Genomic DNA, 20820 nt, shown 5'->3' with positions numbered 1-20820 from the left:
GCAGTATAAACATTACTCATCCTCTTATCCGCTCCTGTTGTGTTTGCCTTCACATGCTCAGGGCCATGTGAACTGGTTCATATGGGCCATTTAGTCTAATGGTGGGAGGAAATTTTCTGGAGCAGGGACTGTGTTGTTCAGAAGAGATGAAAGACCTGAGTCTGAAAATCTGCCATTTTCAGACTCTAAAGAAATTGATGCATAGTAAAGTATTCTGTCTTTACAGTTTCTTTAACTTTGATACTCTGCGGGAAGTAAAGAGGTGTTGCACGTCCCGTGGGAAGGTTCAGCGTTCATCCATTTGGATGTCAGCATGGCTGCACAGTCACAAACAAAGGTTGCCTTAACTGCGAATCTACCCTTTTGTTCCAACGTACAAACATACAGTGGGGAGCACGGGGTGCTGCTCGCTGTGAGTTGGGGCAAACATACAGGCCGACACACTTTCAATTACAGTGGAGCCTAAATTCCTGGGGAATATTTCATTTAAACAGCGACAAGGGAGGGAATTGTTTGCCCTGCCTTAAAACTGTGACCTAGTTTTCTGTCAATGTGTTGCTCTGGTGAGCAGTGGGTTGCTCATCATCATGTAAAGAACCAGGGGCACTGTCTTTTTTTGTTTGTGATTCAACCAGGCAGGAAGTACAGAGATGATGTCAGTCTAATTAAATAGGTACATGACAAAAAGAAGAGGCCTGCAATGCACCGATCATGCATGCAGATATTTTGGAGGACTGTGGATGAGGGGGGAAATGCGGGAAAACCCCCTTAAACTGTGACAAAAAAAGCTTTCGACCAGACGCCCCAAAATAGACCCAGAAATCGGTCCTATGAAAGAGACTTCTGGTCTGGATTGTGTGTTGTGTTTTATGGTCAGGAATTTATGTGGTCTGTGAGGGTTGGAACAGTTCAACGATTTCTTTTTTAACTTTGTTTGGAAGGTCACTGAAGTGGAAAAAAGCGAAAGCCCTGTACGAAGTGTGTCTGTGAATCCTGATCTCAGAACACTTCAAGATGTGATTGAGCACCTTTCTCTCACTTGTTAACTCTGCCAAAAATAGATGAGTGATGTAATTAGAAGTGTTAGCTGTGTGAAAACAAGCCAGATGTCCAGGATGCAGCTGAAGCATGGCCTGCAAAACTTAACTAAACTAATATTTTTCAAGATTTAATCAAGGTTGAACTTACCGGTACTTTTCTTAAATACATAGACAGGTGGACATTCGTTAGTTTGTGCTCCTACATTTTGAAGCCTCAAGTTGAGTGTTTTGGCCTTAACCATCTACCATAATCATAAACTATGTCAAAACTATAAAAGGACTCGCTGAGGTTTTCAATCAAGGCAGCAGCATAGCTATTTTCTCTTAGAATGTACCCATTCAAGCTGATATCTGCAACCAGTTGTCCCTTGTCGACCATTAGAAAGAATGCACTACAGAAAAGGAGTTTAAGTCTGCTGTTCCTAATGGTGGACAGAATGGTTTGCTCCTTAGAAAGGGTGGGGGAGGAGGCCGGTGAAGCTGCTGCTCACCTCAGGGTCTCAGCAGGGGCCTCGGGCCTCATTTTCTCTTGATTGTTCACCTTTGTCTAAAGTTTATTTATGCTTTAATGCACCTAGCCCATCTTAAAATTGAGGCAAAAGACAATACATGTAAAGATGAGCTTGAGTTCAAATTAAACTGCCGTAAGATTGAAGGCTGCTATTAGAATCAGAATCAGAGAAACTTTATTAATCCCAAAGGGAAATTGAGTTTTAGAATATCAGGATCCTCCAGCTTGAGTTAGTGTCAAAAGAGTAACACTGAGCCATTTTCTGTGCCTCCTTAACAAAGTCAAGAAGGTACTACTGGTCCTTCTGTTGTTCCTCATCTCTCTTCTTCATTGTGAGTAAGACTATTGGTCTATTCCTTCGGTTTCAGGAAACTGAAGCAGAGACCTTCTTTCATTTTTGTGCTTCCATTGCTGTTGCTTTGCATTAGCCAAAGTATCTTTGGTCTCTTCCGTTTCACTACAAGCTGGTTGATAAGGCACAAGAGGCTTGTGCAGCTCCCTCAACTGAAGATAGCATCATATACGACAAATTTAAAGGTACCAGAGTTGGTACCCGAGGCTGCTCTCTTGTAAAATGAAGAGAACCTCTTTTCAAACAATTTTTAAGTTTGCTTTGACAGATGGGATGTACCAAGCAAAGTTACTGGCTTTCAAACACTAAGTGAGCTGATGTTGTTTGAACAGTTCGAGAGCTGTGTCTCAGAGCAGATTGTGCTACATCTGAATGAATAAAATGTAACCACCCTACAGCAGGCTAAAGTTCTGCTGCAGAAATTTGCCTTGACCTACAAGAGTATTTGTGTGAGTAAATGTGAAAGATCCAACTGTGAGCATACGTAGAAAAATGCTGCATTTTAGCCCCAATAAGCTAAAGGTGGTCCACCAAGTCCAAAGCCAGAGAAACAATGTTACTACTGTCATAAAGCAGGGCATGCCTGTGCTGTCTGTCTGTCTCTCAATCGTAAAAGCAGCAACCTCAGCAAACAAGGCAAGTAAAAGCTGTTGATAAAAAAAGGGAATTCTTCTGAGAGCCTTTGTTGAGCTAGATGAACCAGATGATTGCTTTAAACCATGCATCTTTGCCGGATCTGTGTCATTGACAGGATCAGTAGTCAGGAAAAATATTAAGCAATACTGGCGGCTCAGTCTCTCGGATCTTTTTCCGCCTGGCGCAGAGACTTCCTGTAATCTAAGCTCCTCAGTAAGATGTATAGTGATGGCTTTGCATTAGTTTTACGTTTCAGATTTGACTTTATTTAAAAAGTAATTGACTCCATTTAGCATTTGTATACATTTTAATGTTGAAATCCAAAAGTATTAATACACAATAACTTCAAACTATTTGATATTTGTAAATAAGCAGCCTGATATTCCTGTGTCACCTGATTGTCCTATACCTGCAACTCCTAAAATCCTGTGTGCAGATGTCAGTAAAGTTGTGGTTTCAGTACTTCAGCATCTATCTAGCTCTGTAGAACTGGAGCAGGAACACAAGTGGAGTTACACTTTTTTTTTTTTTAATATTAATTAACACTTAAGCTGTTTCTGTGCAGTTTGGCACACAGTCTGTCTATTAGTTAAAGGTACTGTGGCTGTATCTTCAAGGGAAGAAAAAAACATGAATGTGTGAGAGACAGTACTGGAAAGAAAGATGAGCGAATATGTTAGAAAGCTGAGTACTGCTCAGGAAGTGACATTTGATAACCCTATAAAATTTAGACTTTTGCCTTGAGTAATTTATGTTTGTTTGGGTTTTTGTGTCACAGTAGATCTCTACACGACCTGCTGCTTAGATATTTGGTTATTTTATGTCATGAGGCGTCTTCAAAATAAAACGATTGTGTGTATTTTTGTCAAAGATTGTGTGAGAATAATATACAAGTGCATGAACAAGTAGGCCTTTTACAGCTCACAGTAATAGTCTATCCTAGCTTGTGCATGGCAGCCTGTGGTGTCCAATGTCTCTGTGAGGTTAGGTCAAAGGTCAGGTGGTAGTCTTCAGTTTGAATTTAAGCTGATGACTATCTTTAGCTTCACTTCCTAAATTCCATCTTTAGATTAGCTTTATACAGCTAAAAGGTAGAAAGTGGCATAGCTGCCTGCTATATAAAGTCAACAAATGATTCTTTACCTTCATAAACATCTATTTCGAATAAAACGCAACAGAAATGAATAGTTTTATTCAGTTATATAAATATTCATTAAGAAACATATTCAGATCAGAACAGATTCCATTGAATTTTATGTTTTACATTACACTGATGTATAAAATTAATTGGAAAATTGAATATTTTTTGAGTACAGCAGTAGCTCGCACTAACCAGATGCTTTATTGGGGTATACCTTGATAGTACCAGGTTGGACTCCCTTTTGCCTTCAGAACTCACAAGGTTCAACAAGGTTGGGGAACATCTATCAGAGCTTTTGGTCCATATTGACCATACATACATGATGTCAGTCTCCTGTTCCACCACATCGCAATGAATTGAAACCTGATGACCGTGGAAGCCGATTGTTCTTTGTTATGTTCAGGTTAGGAGGATACCACTGATACAAGACGTGTTGTTTATGACAAATTCTCACCCAGCAACATTTTCCAATATTCTTTTCTGTTTCTTTGTAGCTGACAGGAGTGGCCCCAGCTGTGATCCTCTGCTGTTGTATCTACTTCAAGGTTCAACATGTTGTGTGTTCAGAGGTGCAGTTCTGCATACTTTGTTTGTAACAAGTTTTGTTTGAGTTATTGTTGTCTTTCTAGCGGCTCCAAGGAGTCTGACAATTCTTGTTTGACCTCTGACATAAACAAGGCATTCTCACCCAGAGAACTGCAGCTCGCTGGATATTTTCCCCGTTTCGGACTATAAACCCTAGAGATAGCTGTGCACAAAAATCTTCGTAGATCAGCAGTTTCTAAAACACCCAGACCAGCAGACACAGATGCAAAGCAAAATTCTTTACTATAAGAGTTGATCTTGTATTGGATTTAGACTTTTCAGGTAGAGAGAAGTCACTTTTAAATAAAAATTTTGCTCAACCATCAGTAACAATAAATTTTCAGCAACTACTCTGTGTGGGGATATGAGGATACCTTTTTTTTTTTTTCAAATGATTGTCTTTAGGCATTTTTTTCTTTTATTGGACAGTGACCTGGAAGACTGGAAAACAAGCAGTCAGAGGCGGGGTGTAAAATGCAGTCGGTTTCTCAGCTGGAATTAAGCTGAGGACGTTTTAGTTATGTTGCATGCACTGTATCCATTCACTATTGGGATGCTTATATAACACAGAGAGATAATAAACACAGTGACAGTGTGGCGTACTACAATATGTGTAGAAAATAATGAGGTAAAGTAAGGAGGCTCATTTGCGTGACTGTGGATATTTGCATCTATATGGAATTAGGTTATTGCAGGTAGGCCCACAGCATGTTTGCGTGTCTGCATGTGCATAAGAGTTTGTGTAAGTGAGGCTGCTCTTTAGTCAGCTGGTCATCAAACTGCTCTGCCCACACATGGCTTCACTCCTCCACATTCAGACACAGTGATGAGTCACATGCTCCATTCTTACACTTTTGTTCTTACAGCGTCTTGTTGGGACATACTGACTCTTGTCTCTCCGTCTCACACATGCACATAGACTTTGAGTCCCCGTTTCAATAAGAGGTGCACATTCTTGAAAGACATGTTTAAAACGTTTCACCTCCAAAGTGTTTTGCAGCCCATTTTTGTCCTGACAGTGAACTGTGCGAAGTTGATGAACTCTTCTGCAACCTCTTTATGTCAACACTGCAGTAACCAGGCGCTCACTTGGCATCAGCAAAATTGTCTCAGCGCATTCTTGTCAAACGGCTGCCACTCAGCGGCTGACCGTGGGACATGGGCCAAGAAGTGATGAGAAGACTTCAGAAGAAGGGGGGAGGAGTTAAAGAGTGCGCTGAGACTTACTCACTTTTGATTGAATTTCATGCTGCCTAACAATTAATGGCAAATGCTTGATTAGCCCTGCCCATGCATGTAGTTTTGGGGGATCCCTGTTTCCTAAAAGTCTAGAAAAAAGAACTCGTGTGGCTCCGGGGAAAATCTGATATAGACATTAATGCTCCTAAGTTCTTTTATTAGCACCACTGGTGGCTTTACGGTGTCGTTATTATTAGCTGTTCTTTATGTTTAGCTGTCATGTTAGTACATGCTAATCAAAGATGGTTACCATGGTTACACTATCCTTGAATAATAACTATATTAGTGTTGTCTTGGTTGTAACCAGGAGTTTCTTGAATTACTTGTCAGCTCTGACCATTCTCCTCTGACCTTTGGCAGAGAACTGCTGCTCACTTGATATTTTCTCTTTTTCAGACCATACTCAGTAAAGATGACCACCCGAGAGATGGTTGTGTGGGGAATCCCAGTAGATCGTCAGTTTATAAAACACTCACTCACAGTCCAGCAACCATAACAGATTCAAATTCAGTTAAATCACATATTTTTTTCCCAACCCAACATAACAGTAAAGCATCCTGGTACTGCAACTTCTGCATGCGCGCCTATTTCACACTTAGGAGAAGCAAAGCATGACATCCACATGGTGGGCCAGGGTTACATGCTTTGCTGTGATATCGAGTTGTTTTTGTCCCTTTCTGATGCTCATGTGTTGAAGTGGCCAAATTTGCTAATGCAAGAGTTTATAAATTGTCCCATCAGTCAGCTAGAGTGAACTACATGTATTGATTCGTTAATATGTGTAGAAGTCTTGGCGTAAAACCGAGTTTCAAAGCAAAGAGATCTTAAAATCACGTGTCGTGTAAGTGATCTGTGACACTGACAAATAACAACGTGCAGGATGTTTTTCTTTCTTTTTTTGTGACACACTCTTGTCAGGTAGTATGATAAATTATAATGTTAGACACAGACTTGATGATGTACTTAGTCAGTACCTGAGTCATGTAGTTCAGCAAGAAGATAAGAAGAACACTTGCAAATATGGAGACATAGCTTCCATGTAAACAGACGACTCCCACCCCCACATTTTTACCAACTGTACCCTTGAGGACAAAAAACAGACTTCTCCCCAAGTGCCGGTGATTGATCGGCGGATTCTTTAACGCATCCAAAGCAGTTAGACGACTGAGAACTTACAAAGATGTAGAGATGACAAAGTAAAACAAAGAAAGTCTTTTGCTGTAATGTTTGTTGTGGTCCAAGTAAAGGGAAAAAAAATGCTTATTATAGTTTTCTTTTCCTCGCAGATATTCAAGAGTGTTACGAGGTGACCTTGCAACTGAACACAGAACAAACTGTTGTGAAAGAAGACAACAGGCGCGATGTGTGGGAGGTAAATTTCCTGCTTTACATTATATATTTCAAGAAAACAAGCTTAATGTTCACACGTGCTGTTGTGCACTTTGCTGTTACTCAGTAGGCAACGCTAGATGTCATTACCTGTGTCCCTCGCACTCCTACATGGATAACATGTCACCATGAGTCACAGTAGCTATGACTTCAACCTGGTGAGTGAGTGTCAGACAGAGAAAAAGTTGGACGGGGACACCCATGGGTAGAGGGAGAAGAGGAAATTAGACAGAGTCAAAAGAGCGCTGATTACCATTTGCTCATCAGTGGGAGTCAGCCAGTCCTGTCATTATAACAAGTGTTTATAGTCGCATGGTTATTTCGAATATTTTTAGTGTGGGACGCAGGATGAAGGGAGATTTTATGTAGGCCTAAATGTTTTTAAATGTACAGCATCGTGGAGGCAAGTGATGTAAAACAAATCCACACATTCTGGTTATATACAGACACTTTTTTGTCACTTATCCCCTAATGGCCTTTAGATGGGTTGGAACTGCTCACTTGATATCACTTGTGTGCTTTAATGTTGCTTTGCAACTTTCCTTGAGCTATGCCAAAATGTTAATGAAATTGATCTTTGGCTGACTTCAATAACTCATTAGCTGAATGGCCTTTGTTCTTTTTCTTTGTAGCCAAGAGAGATATGCTATAGCGTCTGTATAATAATGACGACATGAGTGTGCCTACACATTTGTTTGCAGTTTGAGTCCCCACGCAGGCTGGACCGGCACAACATGATTTCAATTTCAGCACCAAATTTTTAAATGTAATTTTAAAAAATGTAATTTGAGGCACAATGGCTAGCTTTCATTCTTTTAAGCAAAGAAACCAGATTCTTGAACTGAAATGTCAGACTAATACAATTACACTGGCCTGAAATACTCTTCAAAGACACTGTTGTCGTTTAATCCAGCTAATTAACATGCTTAGTAAAACCAAGACTGTATTTCACCTTGTGAGTGTGGAGCAGTTTAGTGATAGATTATTAGGAGATGATTTCAGATCTGCTCAAACATCAACTGAATGAGCACTTACTTTGCCTTTAGGTGACTGGAGTCTTGGTAGCGTTGAAAGACGACCATTAGCTGCCATCAAAATACTTCAGAGGTGACAAAAGCCCCCTCAACATTGGTTTTAAAGCTTTTCTCAGTTTTAATGTATTACAAAATATAATGTGTGATTTTGAATTCATTGGTGAGCTACAGAGAGGAAGTATGCTGGAAAATACAGACTTGCTCCCTCTGCCAGTCATCACAAGCCATCATGGCAAACTCGATAGGCGTATGAGTTTACATATGACTGTTTGTTTTGACATAGACCACAGATAAGATCAGACTTAGTTCATTTTTAGCAGATATAGTATCTTTAATCTCCATATTTACTTTTATAAAGTATTTACTTCGACCAAGCTGCCTGACTGAAACACTGATTCCCTAATTTTGCTCAGGACCCATTTTACCATAAATGGGGATCCTTCATAGTTTATTTAGCTTTAGTGCTTTTTTCTGTTTATTGTTTTCTGCTGATTAATTTGCTGCCTGATGCAGCTTCTTTGCTGTTTATTATTTACTAAGTGCTGTCCCAGATCCCATGTTACACAGTTTTCAGTGTAAAAAAAGGGAGATATGTCAATATGGGGTTTATACAAATAAATTAAGCAGTCCAAAAAAGAGCCAACTCTGTAGAAAAGACATTAAATTGTAAACGGTGATTTATGTATGACAACTGATGGCTCACGCTATACCTCCTAGATGACTCATTTTAAAAATAAGCATAGATTTTTTCTCAGGATGGTCGTCACATTTCTGATCCACTCCAGCTGCTCTTTGTGTTTGGTGTGATGGGATCAATAATAACTTTCATCCACAGTCCAATAATTCGATTGATGCTGTTTTTATGAATCCTCATGTGGCTTTACATCATGTAGGACTTTTTTCAGTGCCTTTTGGTTTATGGAAAGGAAGGTGAGAGTAATTCAACATTCAACATGGGAACTAAGGTTTAATCTAACATTATTCCTTTATGCTTAACAGCCCTTCCCCCAAGTCAATCACTTAATGTCAGTGTGTTTTTTTTTTTAAATTTTCATAACTCTGAACTGGATTATGGCTGGTCAGTTGAACAGAGGAACTGCACTAAACTTGTCATCCACTTGATTGTATTGAACTGATGCTGCAGAGCAGAAGACTTTTTCTTTTACAATCATCTGTTCCAAAAAATAGTCATTTTTAAAAATTAACCGTCCTTTCTTACAACCTTCCCCCTTGCTGGGCAGTTAAAAAAGTAGCCCTGGTTTGAAATCACTGGATTATTCAAGCATAAATTGTTGCTTATTGCAGGGCCATGTGTTCAAACTTTGTCACTCCCCATGGTAGAGGATCTAAACCATAAATTATGACTGTGGCTTGAACTTTAGTCCAACATCCTAAGCTCGTCTCTGTGCATCTGTGATCCACCCTGTTCAGCTTCTAATTCAGTGCAACATGCCTCTTGATCCATTCCCCCATCCTTCACTGTCTGGATCCCAGCTGCTTGTGAGGCCTATAGGCACAGTCCTGGAAAGAGAGAAGCTGCTGGAAGGATGCAGCAGTCATAGTGGGAAGTTTAAGGGAGAGAAAGAGAGCTGCTTAATGGACACCCGACGTGGTGCTCATCAGTATTCTAGCCATGCGATCACCTGAGTGGAGGATGGGAGGGAAACTAAATGAGTCTGCAAATTCCCTGATTTGGTGCAGAGTAGCAGGTGAGAGTGGAGAATGGCTCCTTTAGAAAATAAATAAAAGAAACCATAAGAGAACAAGTTAGTTTCATGTGATTGATTTCATAGTGGTTATTTAATGTTTTGGTTCCAAGCTAAGTGTGATGTCACTAGTTTGGTTGTATTGGGATATAATCATGAAATATCAAAAGAATAGAATTTAAATATATCATGAATTCCCAGTGTTATAGGACTTGAAGTAATTAATTGAATGACTGCACCAATTTGCAGATGTCTGGCTATGTGTTGTGCAAAAGGCATACTGTTAGCTTCCAGCATTAGAAGGGGCTACAGCTGCACTGTCTGCCAGTGTCAGCTGACCTGCCTGTCCTAAATGTGGAGAAGGTGCCATCAAAGGACACACTCACTGAGCCTCACTAATGTAAAGAAAATGTTGTGAGAAGACTGCAAACTTCACATTGATGTAATTCTGATGGTTGAATTTTGCCTTCCAACTCTCTTCCTGTTGGTTACATAGATGCCAGGTACAGCTGCCCGCATGCTTCAGCGTGTGGGTGTATATATATTATCTTTTCAACTTGAGCAAAAGAGGAGCTTTCATTTTAATTTAAAGCCATCGGGAGGAAGTTAAGAGCTTTTATTTGAAAACAAATTTGAAAAATTGGTGGAAACACATGTTTGCAGATTTGCACAGGTGATGGCCTGCTCTAAAGGCTGCCCTCTGCTGTCAGTTAAGGGTCTTTATTCAGTCTATGTCCAGGCTTAGGACACTGTGTTTAGTTTCCTCATATAATATATTTGCTAAACTTTGGCTGTCTTGTGTCTTGCGCCCTTTTTACAACAAACAGTGCTGTGCTGCATTTTTTTCTTAACTTTCTGATTTTCCAAAGCTACTCTCTCTCTTCAACACAATGTTATTTCACAAGAATGGGAGTCACTCCTGACTGTTTTTTAAATTTAAAAAGTATTTAAAATTATTACATTAAAAGTTTTAAATAAGCAAACTTGTTTCCTTGCAGAAATCTAAGAACACTAATAGGATACATGTGCTCATTTCTCTTTATGATACAAGAGCTAGTAGGTGACTAATTTTTTAGCATAAACCCTGAAGACTTGGAAAATAGCTAGCCTGGTATTGTTAAATGTCTGTCAGAAGTCCTGCTTAGGGTTCAGGAAGCATCTTTGACAGACTAAATAATTTAAAAAGACAAAAGAAGGTAAAAAAAAAAAAGGTATATACTGTATTGGTAAACTGTAGAGGTGCTGGTAGACTGATAAATTTATACTTGAGACATAGCTAGATTAGCTGTTAGCTCTTTATGCTAAACTAAGCTAGCTTGTTCGTCCTAGCTCTGTTGGTGTTGTCAGATTATTTACAAATGCAGTTAATGTCATGTTTAGGATCAGTAATGTTATGTTTGGATTACAAGACATGTAATCTACTCCGAATACCTAATACAGAAAACATAATACTTTGTTTAAAAAATAGATGCACACTTCAAAATTTTGAGTTCTGCAATTGTTTTCAAAAAGATTTCAGAGTGATTTTTTCATATTTAGCATTTCCTGTTGGTTAAATTAGTACTACAGTTTGTAAATCTGTATAACATATTACACATCTTTTTCATAGGATTTATTATGAATGATAATAATAATATATTCAACAAAACTCACTATCTTTGTTAGACATGTCTGTTCAACTTCTTGCTAACACAAATCTCTAGTCAGCCAACATGGCAGCAACTCAGTGCATTTAGAAATGTAGACATGGTCACGATGACCTGCTCAAGTTCAACCTGAGCATCAGAACGGACAAGAAAAGTGATTTTAAGTGACTCTGAATGTGTCATGGTTGTTGTTGCTGGGCGGGCTAGTCTAGCAATTTCAGAAACTGCTGGTCTACTGGGATTTTCCCAGACATCTCTAGGTTTTTACAGAAAATGGTCCAAAAAAGAGAAAATATCCAGTGAGCAGCAGTTCTCAGGGAGAAAGTGCATTGTTGATGTCAGAGGTCAGTGGAGATTGACCAGACTGCTTTAACAAATTATGCAGAAGAGCATCATTTACCTATATACTTAATGCCATTTGAAAATTAATGTATATGATTATCTTTTCTGGTATCCACAAGCGTGTCCATGTTATTGCAAGACAATATTTTTACGTTACTTGTCTGAAAAACAAATACTATGTGTGTCCCCTGCAGGATCAAGAGGGACAGAGTGTGTCCCGGGTCCGAGTGACCAGCAGGAGCAGCCCTCAAAAAGTGGAGCGAGTTTCTGGATTGGTGGCTCGTTCTCATGTCGACGTGCCAAAGGTGAGTTACGCAAAGCAAAGATTTGCTTCCATGGACTGTCATGAACTCAACTTTTGCTCAATGATCCCATTAAACGTCAGAAAGACGATACTGTGACGCTGATGATGTGATGCTTACAAAATTTCCACGACAGTTATTGAGCTTTTTATTATGGTAATACTGAACACCGTGGTTAATAGTATATCATAAAACACTTAAAGGCCTAAAATATGTGGTCATATAATTCACCATGCTGAGGATCTCACTGTAGCTACGGGCTGGTTTTAAAAAGATTTAAATAAGTAATTTAAGACTGTGCAATATATGCTGTCCCTGAATCAGCGTTTTCTTAGTCACTCGTTATTCACTATGATAGTTCTTTTTTTCCACACAGTTTAATGTCAGACTACCGTACTTCAGTACTTCAGTCAATGTAGTCATTGGTTTCTTGTCCACAGTCTCTAAGTTTGGACTATCCCTAACCTGACAACATTTGACTCCTGGAGAACGTTCACTGGTTCCCGAAAGCCATCTTTAATTGCTCTGCTTAGTCCTTTATTTTCTAGACAGTACGGTGAGAGGTGAAACTTCTCCCACCAGAGAAAGATTTGCTCTGGTGTCTTCTTAACCAATATCAGTTGTTGACCTCTTGGTATACATGCAACTTTTACTGTAACAAGTGAGCATGTCTTGACAAAAGTTACAAAATGCATTGATTTATCATATAGGCTGACTATAAACAGGGTTATTTTTTAACTTTTTTTGCTGCATGAGTATGACTCAACCTTGGATGTCAGTCCTTCTTATGAGTTAACAAAAGTGCAGCACATGTTTTCAGATAGATAGACAAAAGCCCAAAGTACTATTTGTTTAACTAGCTTGCTATGAGGTAAAAGGCAAATACCGCCCTCATGTCTGTCTATTAGATGTGAAGTTTACTTTGGTTTCGGACTAGAAACAGTGGGAAAAAACTGGCTTCACTTGTCAAAATGTCACAAAATCCATATTACCAACATGTATAAATTTCACAGATTAACACCTTCTCTTTGTTTGATCTCCAAGTGAAAAAAAAATGTAAAAACTACATTGTGTGGATTATGATTTTTGTTTGGATAGAAAAAATTAAATGTGCTGTTTTCAGTCCTGCTAAAAGAAGCTAATTACCTGGCACCTCTTGTTTTATTGTGCTGTAACTTTTGGCAAGACAGCAGATAAGCTTCTTGCCAAAGTGATACCAAAATGATGCTTCTCCAAATGCCAAGCGGTCTCTTTAAAGGATTGTGGCTCATCTGATGCTTACACGAGCAACATGCTCAGTCCTCATCTTTCATGTCAGAGATATGTCTCAGTAGGCTGCCATGTTCTTCAGTGCTTTTAAAGGCCGCCGTGTTCACACGCATTTCCCCATTACAGCACGGCCAGAGGCACATGGCAGCACAGTGGCTGCAGGCGTTGGCTTTTGAGCTAAGCCCAGAACTAGTGCAGTAGGTGTGTGTGTGTGTGGGTGTATGTGAGGGGGGCGTTTGGATTAGTGGACTTGGACCAGGTAAAAGATGAGGTGATGCAGGCTGTGGCTGCGAGCACATGGATTCATTGTGCTTGTATGATAATGCCTGCATAATAAAACAGTGACAGCACAGGTTGATTCTGGTATGGATAATATGGAGCTGGCTGCGTATGTGTGTGTGTGTGTGTGTGTGTGAGACTCCCTCTTTCACATGAAGGAGGGAGATGAGGAGGCGCAGGGGAAGGGAGGGACTGTAAGGGAGAGAATGGGGGTGTAAAGAGAAAGCTATAGTGGGGGAGGCTGGAGAGAGACAGCAAGGCGGCTGAGAGGCGAGGGCCGGTGCAGTGCAGAGCTGGAACGGACACCCAGAGCTCAGCCTTCCGCGGGTTGCCATGGAAACCACATTCCTCCCCCGCCTGCATCCCTACAGACTGCTCTGACTCTCTTTCTCTCCATATCTATCTCTCCCCTCGCTCTTCTCTATGTTTTATCCCGTCTTTTTCATTCCTCTTTTAATTTGCGTCTTTGTTTTCTTTCTCCTCTCTCCCTCCATCTCGCTCTCTTCTGCTGTCATGCCGTACATGCTTTGAGCACATTCGTGATGATGCACACTCAGCAAGCACAGTGATTTCAGAAGCGTTGCACTCTGTGGCAAGGTGGATGGGTAATTACACAGTTTATTTTGCATTCCCATGCACTCACGGATGCATAAGCACTTTGTTGTTTTCTCAGCATCTCTCTGTTTTTCTTCTCTCTATTTTTACTTCCCCTTCTGTTCAGCACCATGCTTCAGTAATGCCCCCTCTAGTCATCGCATTTCTGCCCACACACAGGGCACCTTAGCTCGGTTTCTCCTCTGTTACGGCATCTGCAGTGGACCTCAACCACCTTCATCACATTTTATCAGCTACTTTCACCTGATCCTATAACCTCCTACTTGAACCAACCCCCCCTTTTCTTATTGCTCTTTTTCCTGCCTCTTCTTTATGCGTGTACGAAATCTGCATAAACACTGTTCCTTATCCTTGCAGCTCTGATAAAATCTCTCACTCTCCTCTTTTCCTGTCTCCTTCATTTATCTCCATGTGTATGCTTCTCTCTCTCATTATTCCATCAGTTGGAGTTTCATGTGTGTGGTGGAGCAGCTGTTCTCTGCCACTAAGGCCTATTAATAGGAGTCTTAGGCATGTAGCCTCAGTTTTCTGCTTCTGAAATGCTGGGAGAGCATTGTGGCGAATCTAAATGATCTCACTCATTTGAATTAGACTGACTGACTTGCTGTCTTCTCACCCTGTGCGAATTACTTGCCTCCCATCAACACATCACCTGTCAGTGAAATATATATCTCACATATTCTTCTATAATCTGGGAATTCCTTTCAGTGGATGTAATGATACCCGAGAGACTTGTTTCTTCATCCCCTATTACAGTTGGTTAAGGCTACAGTACAAGATCTTATTATGTGTTGATTGGGAGCTGCCTCTTTAAGACTGCCTCACTACCGATTGTCCTTTTATGGTGCTAAATCCGGTCAGGTGACGAAGGAGCAGTTACACAGCTTCTCTGAGAAATGCCTAGAAATGACTGAAAAGTTCAATAGATGGTCCGTGCAGTGGTTGGGAGGGGGGGTTGTAATGCTCGTTATGATAGCGTGTGTTTGTTACAGGGTGTCCAGGTGGGTTCATGTAATAAGAGAGCTGTGAAGGCTGCTGCTGAGCTGATTGTGTCGGGGGTGCCGAAAGCTGAAATGAAGCATCTCTGTTCAAAAAGCAAATTATGTGCTCCTCCCGTGTGTCATAACTCAAGCAGAGGGTCAGAGGTCGCAGTCTTAGTTTTAGCCATAAATCACCTAATGCTGTTTGCCTGAACACAATATTAACAAGGATTTTCTTACACACTCTGGACACATTTAATTCAGTTCAATTCAATTTTATTTATATAGCACCAGTTCACAGCAACAGTTGCCTCAAGGTGCTTTATATTGTAAGGTAAAGAATAAGCAAGCACTTGGCAACAGTGGGAAGGAAAAACTCCCGTTTAACAGGAAGAAACCTCCGGCAGAACCAGGCTGAGGGAGGGGAGGCCATCTTCTGCAAACATACTCTTTGCAAAAGCTGCATTTAATCCAGGGCAATGGTATTTGATTACACTATATTCACTAATGCGTCCGTTATCCTCCATTTATAAACTTTAAACAATCAGTACAGACAGTGCTTTATCCATCAAGACATTTCTTGCCCAGTACAATTTAATTCATGCAAAATCATTTTCCTGTATTAATTCTGTATTCTGTACTGAACTGTACAGAAAAGCAGCTCTTAAATTGTATTTCCCATCTATAATATGGAACTGAAACAGTTTCCTTTTCTTTGAGGTACTAAGATTTGTCTGCATATGTGAACTGGTCACACCTGTTCATGTGTTTGTATGTGGACGATTACCAATCTGTGGTTATTCTTTTCTTGTCCTGCCCATACCTACCTTTATATATGTATGTATAAAGGTAGCTTCTTACTGCACACCCCATGATTGCACTGACTGGTAAATGCAGTGTGGACAGTTTATAAGAGACAGGAGAAAGGGGTTTTAGGAAAGGATGCTTGCAACATGTGATCTGTCATGTGTAGTGTGATCGATATGCTTACATTGGTCTTCCAGGCTGCTGCTTCAAAGCCCCGCCTTGCCGCTCTAATTCAATTCAGCGGCATATGTGGCTGCACATCCTACGATGTAACTCATACAGTGGTTTCCAGCATCTGTTTAAAAATGCCTCTTTTTGCTCTTTGCTTGAAAATGAAAATCTCTGCAGGTTAGAGTGAGAGGATATCATTATAATGAAGTGAGTTACTCTTGCATGTAATTAAGTGAGCCTGAGCCTGCTGTGTGTGCCTCCTGGTAGGGCTGCAACACAATCCAGTTTGCCCTCAAAGTCCTGCTCAGTTTAACGGGAAGGTTGCACGGATAGGCATTTATATATGTCAGATTTTCAATATGGCAATATGGTGTCTATCAACACACTTTAAAGGCTTCTTGCTTTAATGTATATATGCACTGTAACATGCAGACTATGTATAAATATACCCTCTCCCCCATGCAGACACACCCAGCTCTGTTCCCCGTCACATTTCATTAATAATGCATGTATACAGGGCTTTAATGGCGACATTGTTACATTCCCTCTCAGTTCACTAAAAAAACCCTTCACCCTCAGTGTCAGGATGTTTTGTATCTAGCTGTGATCAGCCCACGAGTTCACAAGCATTTAAAATGGCTCACAAGCAGTCCTATCGCATTACTGAAAATATAACTGCCACAGATACATGAAAGCCATATAGTGGGGTTTTTTTTCCGCTCACACATTCTCACTCTCAATCTCTTCCTCCACCCACTTGAAAGCCCGAGCGTGTAATCGTGTTGGTTTCGTACACATGTGTTGATGTCATCATTGTGAACATGAAATAATTCCCCTATGGTTCTTATACGAGGCATCAGGAGTGCACTTTTTCCCTCGCCGTGCTTATTTTTGACCCAGTCCTGCACACGCGCAGGACTTGCCATTAAAATAATGCAACAGCGGTGCCGCTTTGAAACGAAAGAACGCTTTAAAGTAATGCAACGTGATTCAAATGCATCCTCTGCTGAGAGCCATGATATTGAGGAGAAAAGGGATTTTCATCTCCTGCACCTACTTCCACTGCAAGAGTATTTACAGATGTGTACTGTGACACAGAGCCTGAGGTTGACAATTACTAGCACAAGAAAGCTGTTCAGGCTGCAGCTGAACTAAGGATGACCGTGGAGATGACCAGTGATCAGAATGACAGGGGTGCTCATTGCAAGTTGGATTTCAGCTGCATTGGTCTGATGAAAACATGGATTAGACTCAGAATTTGCGGATCAGAGGCTGAGTACTGCATTGGCAGATTGCAGACTATGACTTCCTGACCTTTTTCTCTTTAAAATATTAAGAGGAAAAAAACACACACACACACAATGTTTTATTGTGTTTTGATTAGGGAAGAAGTGCCTTTTCACTCAAGGCAGGAAGCAGCGAGATTTGGGTGCTGCGGTCCCTTTAAGAGCAGCTACTGAAGCGCTCAGTCCTGTTGGTGCTGCTGCTGCTGCTGATGGCGGCGCTGCAAGTTGATTGGCTGTGGCTGTCAGGGCTGAGGTGCTAGAGGGATGCTGCTACATATCTCCCCCTCCCCACCCCCTCCGTCCCTTCCTGCTTCCCTCTCTCTCTTTCTCTCTTGCTCTATATCTCTCTCTCACTATCTCGCTCTTGCTAGCTCACATCCCTCTGAATAATCCACATCTAGGGCAAGCTGGCTGAGAGGCAATCCAGTGCTCAGCTCCTCTCTGCAGGCTGAGAAAAGAGACAGAGAGCGAAAGACAACGATTTTCAACGCAGGAGGAAAAAAAAAGCCGTGAGATTTTGACAAGAACAGGAAGATACCAAGAATTAACTGAAGATTTTCATCTGCGGATATCATTTATTTATACATATTGTTTATATATCTATATATATATATTTGTACACACGCATATAGATATTTATATATATATACATTTATCCTTGTACATATCTGTATCTGTGCTTGTCTGTTTATATTAATATTTTTATATGTATTTGTGTGTGTAAATATATATGATATATAAACAAAAAATATCTATATATCTATGAATTTATATGCGTATCACTGTGAACCAAGAGAAGCAAGAGGAAATTTCTATCATCAGGGCTGGTCTCTGATTGTGTGGCGGTATACAATATTTTAAATATTTCCTTTGATCTTCAACGTCAAGAGGACAAAGACTACGTGCCCATTTTGTATTTTTGTTTTCCTGTCGCTGCTTCCCATCCCTCTCAGTCCGTTTTTTTTTCTGCGTCCGGAAGGAATAAACTGGAGAGTGACAGGATTTGACGAAAAGGGAAAATCTGTAGAAATTCCTGTGATTAGTGTTATTTCCATCGGCATTAGCGCTCTGTGAGCCGATCACAGCGTGCTGTGTGAGATCTGAGGAGGCAGCAGAGACAGAGTGCCACGCCGCTCATCTCAGCGTCAGCCCAGCCAGCACAGCCAGCATGCACAAACACCACCACTGCTGCAAGTGCCCAGAATGTTATGAGGTGACCCGTATGGCTGCCCTGCGTAGGATGGACGCCCCGTCGTATGGAGGAGACTGGCAGGCCGAGCCCTATGGATACCCACCTGGGTATGGTGGAGGCCAGACCTTACCCCCTCCAGCCTCAGGGGGAGGTGGAAGCATGGGAGGAGGAGGGGGCACTTTAGGGAGAAGTAAGGGCAAGGTTATGTCTGGTGGGGGCCCTGGAGGCCCCAACCCAAAGGGCCAATCCAAGGGTGGCCCCAAAGTAAATGGCAACAACTCCAGTGGACAAGGAGGATGGTGGCCCGAGTGCACCTGCACCAACCGGGAGTGGTATGACCAGGTAACTCCTCTTCCTCACTCTGTTACATAGCTCAGGCTCGTGGGACCTGACGAGGCAGATCAGAGGGGCTGTTGCCATAGTAAAACAGAAATGATCATGTGCCAGCTGAAGCTGTCGGTTTAAGGAAGAAAATTCAGATTTAGTATTCTTCTCAAGCCCTCTCTTTCCTAATTGTCGCTTGTGTATTTCACATTGTAGAGCAGAATAGAGCTGATCTAGCTTCACGGCACATGCATGTAGATGATCTTCATTTTTGGATTGGGCGCAGATGACTAATGCTTATAGGTTTAACACACCAAGTGTGTGTGTCGTCAAAGGCTTATGCTGATGCAGTTACCACAGGCCAAAGAAATGGTGCATTTTCATTCATGGAAGCAGCACCGAGAGGCAGTTTGCAATTATTGTGAATTAGCCCTCTAGTCGGTAACCCTGACATTACAAGCTGACTCAAAGAAATTAGATGTAAAAAACAGATTTTGTCTAATTAGCTTAGAGTGGAGGAAGGGATGATGAAATCCATCTCTGATGCCAGTCCCTGTATTTTTTGCAGGCCATTGTGCTTCAAAGCATCACAATAGACTGTGTTGTGTAATACAAACAGAGAATGAGACGCAATCTAAATGCTGCCTGTTTTATGTGTCGCACAGTGTGAATGAAACTGCCTCTTTACATGTGCACCATTTTGTGTCTGTTGCCTCCATTTATTTACATGTATTTGTAAATCACAGTTGATGGAAGGTCAGAATAGCTTCAGGAGCACAGGCTTTAATTAAGGAAGGTGCATGTATGTGAGCATGAGATTGAGCTTGGGTGGGGGAAGGGTTGCTCGGTGAGCATGAGATTCAAGGAATGGATCTTGCTGTGCATAAGTATGTGCCTGTGCAGTCCTGTGTTTGCGGCAAGTGAAGCCACTGCATTATTTGTATTTCACCCCCTGTTGTGTCTGAGCCTGGTTTTGGAAGAAGAATAGGAAGAAGTGAGGAAGGTGAGAAGAAAATGGAGGCTGAAATTTCAGCAGCACAGTGGAGAAAGCTCCTCCTGAGCTGAGCCCTCGTATGAGCTGCAACCTGGTTGATATTAGCAGATTACTACATGGAGGAGAGGCTTTAGCTTTGAGGAGGCGAAAAAAAGAAAATGGACATTCTCTCTGTCTTGTGCATGATCCATTTAAATCTATTCCATTACAGCCACATCCAGATCAGTCATGCGTATTTCATGTTTCACACATTTGAAAGCTCAAAGCAGATGTGATTATGTAAGCATTTATTCCTTACATGGAGAATTTTACTCTCCGTCAGTGTTACCCCTTGGTTTTCCAGCGTATTTGTTCAATATTCAACTTACAACTGGAGCAAATTAGCATCTGCTTGATGAAAAATCTCTTTCGACTGCATCGTGATTCATGTAGTGATCTTATCCTGTTGAAACAGCACCATTAATGGATAAACCCCTCAGTCGAATCCTGGCTTGTGCTATCCTTTCGAAGGATCCCTGCTCTCTCGTTCTGTCGTGTGAATACATACCAGCATAAAAACTCTGCAAAAAAGCGTATCCAACCCGGCATTCATGGCTTGAATATACGAGTGTCTACATTTCTTACATTTCTTCACTGGAATAAAAATAGCGGAATTGCGGATAATGAGTCAGGGAATGGGGCATGCAGCGGGGGTTAGTGGGGTAAAAATGCAAAGGTTAAAAAAGAGAGAAATAAGCCAATAAATGCAGGCAGCAGCCCTGAAGAAGGGGGAGGGGATTATGTAAGAGGAGGCAGTTGGTGGTGCTGTCAGAGAGAGAAGCAGGAGAGGCACTGACACTGTGGACAAGCATCTGTCCCTCCATCTCCTAAAACAGGCATGTGAATGGCCTACATATATGCGCTTCCCATCCCATGAACGAGCTATAGCACAGCATGGGTAGAAATGCACACCCACCATAACCCCCGCCCTCCTGGCCCTC

At 41.2% G+C, this 20820-nt stretch overlaps 1 protein-coding gene across 17 annotated transcripts in view; it reads left to right on the top strand.

Moving 5' to 3' along the window:
- dlg3 (discs, large homolog 3 (Drosophila)) overlaps positions 1 to 20820 on the top strand; it is an 80488-nt gene that overhangs the window by 4606 nt on the left and 55062 nt on the right. For 7 of the 17 annotated variants that reach the window (XM_012917665.4, XM_076875035.1, XM_012917664.4 and 4 more), the window contains exon 1: positions 17718 to 18864. In XM_012917665.4, coding sequence (XP_012773119.1) covers positions 18499 to 18864 — 366 coding nt within the window. In that variant the 5' untranslated portion in view covers positions 17718 to 18498. Of the gene's footprint in view, positions 1 to 6790; positions 6877 to 11815; positions 11927 to 17716; positions 18865 to 20820 lie in introns of those variants that run through there. The other 10 variants (XM_012917668.4, XM_004545642.4, XM_024805153.2 and 7 more) reach the window with 4 other exon arrangements.

The sequence above is a fragment of the Maylandia zebra genome, linkage group LG2 (assembly GCF_041146795.1).
Source record: "Maylandia zebra isolate NMK-2024a linkage group LG2, Mzebra_GT3a, whole genome shotgun sequence".
Classification (NCBI taxonomy): domain Eukaryota; kingdom Metazoa; phylum Chordata; class Actinopteri; order Cichliformes; family Cichlidae; genus Maylandia; species Maylandia zebra.
Note: the sequence above shows the minus strand (reverse complement) of the source record. Positions and strands in the feature narration are given on the sequence as shown.